Consider the following 2,279-nt stretch of genomic DNA (forward strand, 5'->3'; position numbering starts at 1 on the left):
AACCTTCCTTCTGAGGAGTGGCTGGTGGGTTTGAACCGCCAGCCTTCTGGTTAGCAGTCAAGTGCCTTAGGCACTATGCTACCAGAGCTCCTAACATGCTCTATAGGTGATGCTTAAACAAATGTGAAAACCACGAGGTCATCAAACTGCAAAATTAGTTGAATGAATGTATTTTGAGGTATTTGTGTCTTTTCTGCATTGGGCTTTGTGAGGAGACATGATTTCTGTGTGCTGGGTCAGAGCTGAAAATTTATAGTTTTTGTAAAAGATGAGATCCTATCCTTTCTACATTCATTCATTCCTTTATGTTTCTGGGTATGCAGTTTTGTGTGCAGGCTTATTTGCCTTGGACCTCTTTTGACACATACCTGCTCATCTGTGAGTTGAGGACCTGACTCCCTTCCCACTGAGTATTTTTGAGGAATAAAAGGAAGAGGTCATTCTCTTTGAAGATGAACTCAACGGACCACCTTCAGAATGCTCCCAATGCCACGTCACTACACGAGCCTCACTCACAGGGAGAAAACAGCACCTCTCTCCAGGAGGACCTCCAGGATCTCATCCACACAGCCACCTTGGTAACCTGTACTTTTCTACTCGTGATCATCTTCTGCCTGGGCTCTTACGGCAACTTCATTGTCTTCTTGTCCTTCTTTGATCCAGCCTTCAGGAAATTCAGAACCAACTTTGATTTCATGATCCTGAACTTGTCTTTCTGTGATCTCTTCATTTGTGGTGTGACAGCTCCCATGTTCACCTTTGTGTTGTTCTTCAGCTCAGCCAGTAGTATTCCAGATACTTTCTGCTTCACCTTTCATCTCACCACATCAGGCTTCATCATCATGTCCCTCAAGACAGTGGCCGTGATTGCCCTCCATCGGCTCCGCATGGTGTTGGGAAAGCAGCCCAATCGCACAGCCTCCTTTCCCTGCACATTGCTCCTTACTCTGCTTCTGTGGGCCACCAGCTTCACCCTTGCCACCATGGCTACCCTGAAAACCAGCAAGTCCCACCTGTGCCTTCCCATGTCCAGTTTGATTGCTGGAGAAGGGAAAGCCATTCTGTTGCTCTATGTGGTTGACTTCACCTTCTGTGTTGCGGTGGTCTCTGTGTCTTACATCATGATTGCTCAGACCCTGCGCAAGAATGCTGAAGTCCGAAAGTGTCCCTCTGTGATCACAGTTGATGCTTCTAGACCACAGCCTTTTGTGGGAGCCCCTGTGAAGGGAAGTGATCCCATCCAGTGCACCATGCCAGCTCTCTACAGGAACCAGAATTACAACAAACTGCAGCACATTCAGACTCATGGATATACCATGAGTCCCAACCAGCTGCCAATCTCTGCAGCCAGCCGGCTCCAGCTGGTATCAGCCGTCAATCTCTCCACTGCCAAGGACTCCAAAGCAGTGGTCACCTGTGTGATCATTGTGCTGTCGGTCCTGGTTTGCTGTCTTCCACTGGGGATTTCCTTGGTGCAGGTGGTTCTGTCCAACAGTGGGAGCTTCATCCTTTATCAGTTTGAACTGTTTGGATTTACCCTTATCTTTTTCAAGTCAGGATTAAACCCTTTTATATATTCCCGGAATAGTGCAGGGCTCAGAAGGAAAGTGTTCTGGTGCCTCCAATACATAGGCCTAGGCTTTTTCTGTTGCAAACAGAAGACCCGACTTCGAGCCTTGGGGAAAGGGAACCTGGAAATCAACAGAAATAAGTCCTCTCATCATGAAACAAACTCTGCCTACATGTTGTCTCCAAAGCCACAGAAGAAATTCATGGATCAGGCTTGTGGCCCAAGTCATTCCAAGGAAAGTATGGTAAGTCCTAAGATCTCTGCTGGACATCAGCACTATGGTCAGAGCAGCTCAACCCCTATCAACACACGGATTGAACCATACTACAGCATCTATAACAGCAGCCCTTCCCAGGAAGAGAGCATCCCACATAACTTACAGCCAGTAAATGCTTTTGGATTTGCCCACTCATACATTGCCATGCATTATCACACCACTAATGATTTAATGCAAGAATATGACAGCACTTCAGCCAAGCAGATTCCAGTTCCCTCTGTTTAAAGTCCTGGATACTAGAGAATCTCATAAACTGATTTTTTTTTTTTTACTTTTGTGAGATGAGTGGTATATTAAAACTTAAAGATGCAGCTAAACCACTGACAATTATGATTTTCTTTTGTCTGAAGTATTAGCATCTATCGATTTACTTTGTAGTTCTTCAACATTTTAAGACTTGGTGTAAAAGCTTATTATTTAGATTTTCACCCT

At 45.3% G+C, this 2,279-nt stretch overlaps 1 protein-coding gene across 1 annotated transcript; it reads left to right on the forward strand.

Moving 5' to 3' along the window:
- Window positions 1-452: 452 nt before the first annotated feature.
- On the forward strand, window positions 453-2,072 carry GPR75 (G protein-coupled receptor 75). The gene has a single exon (XM_007953998.2). It carries the CDS (start codon window positions 453-455, stop codon window positions 2,070-2,072), a length of 1,620 nt encoding a protein of 539 aa, XP_007952189.1.
- The last annotated feature ends 207 nt before the right edge of the window (window positions 2,073-2,279 follow it).

The sequence above is a fragment of the Orycteropus afer genome, unplaced genomic scaffold (assembly GCF_000298275.1).
Source record: "Orycteropus afer afer isolate SDZICR_OR568_19922 unplaced genomic scaffold, OryAfe1.0 scaffold00424, whole genome shotgun sequence".
Classification (NCBI taxonomy): domain Eukaryota; kingdom Metazoa; phylum Chordata; class Mammalia; order Tubulidentata; family Orycteropodidae; genus Orycteropus; species Orycteropus afer.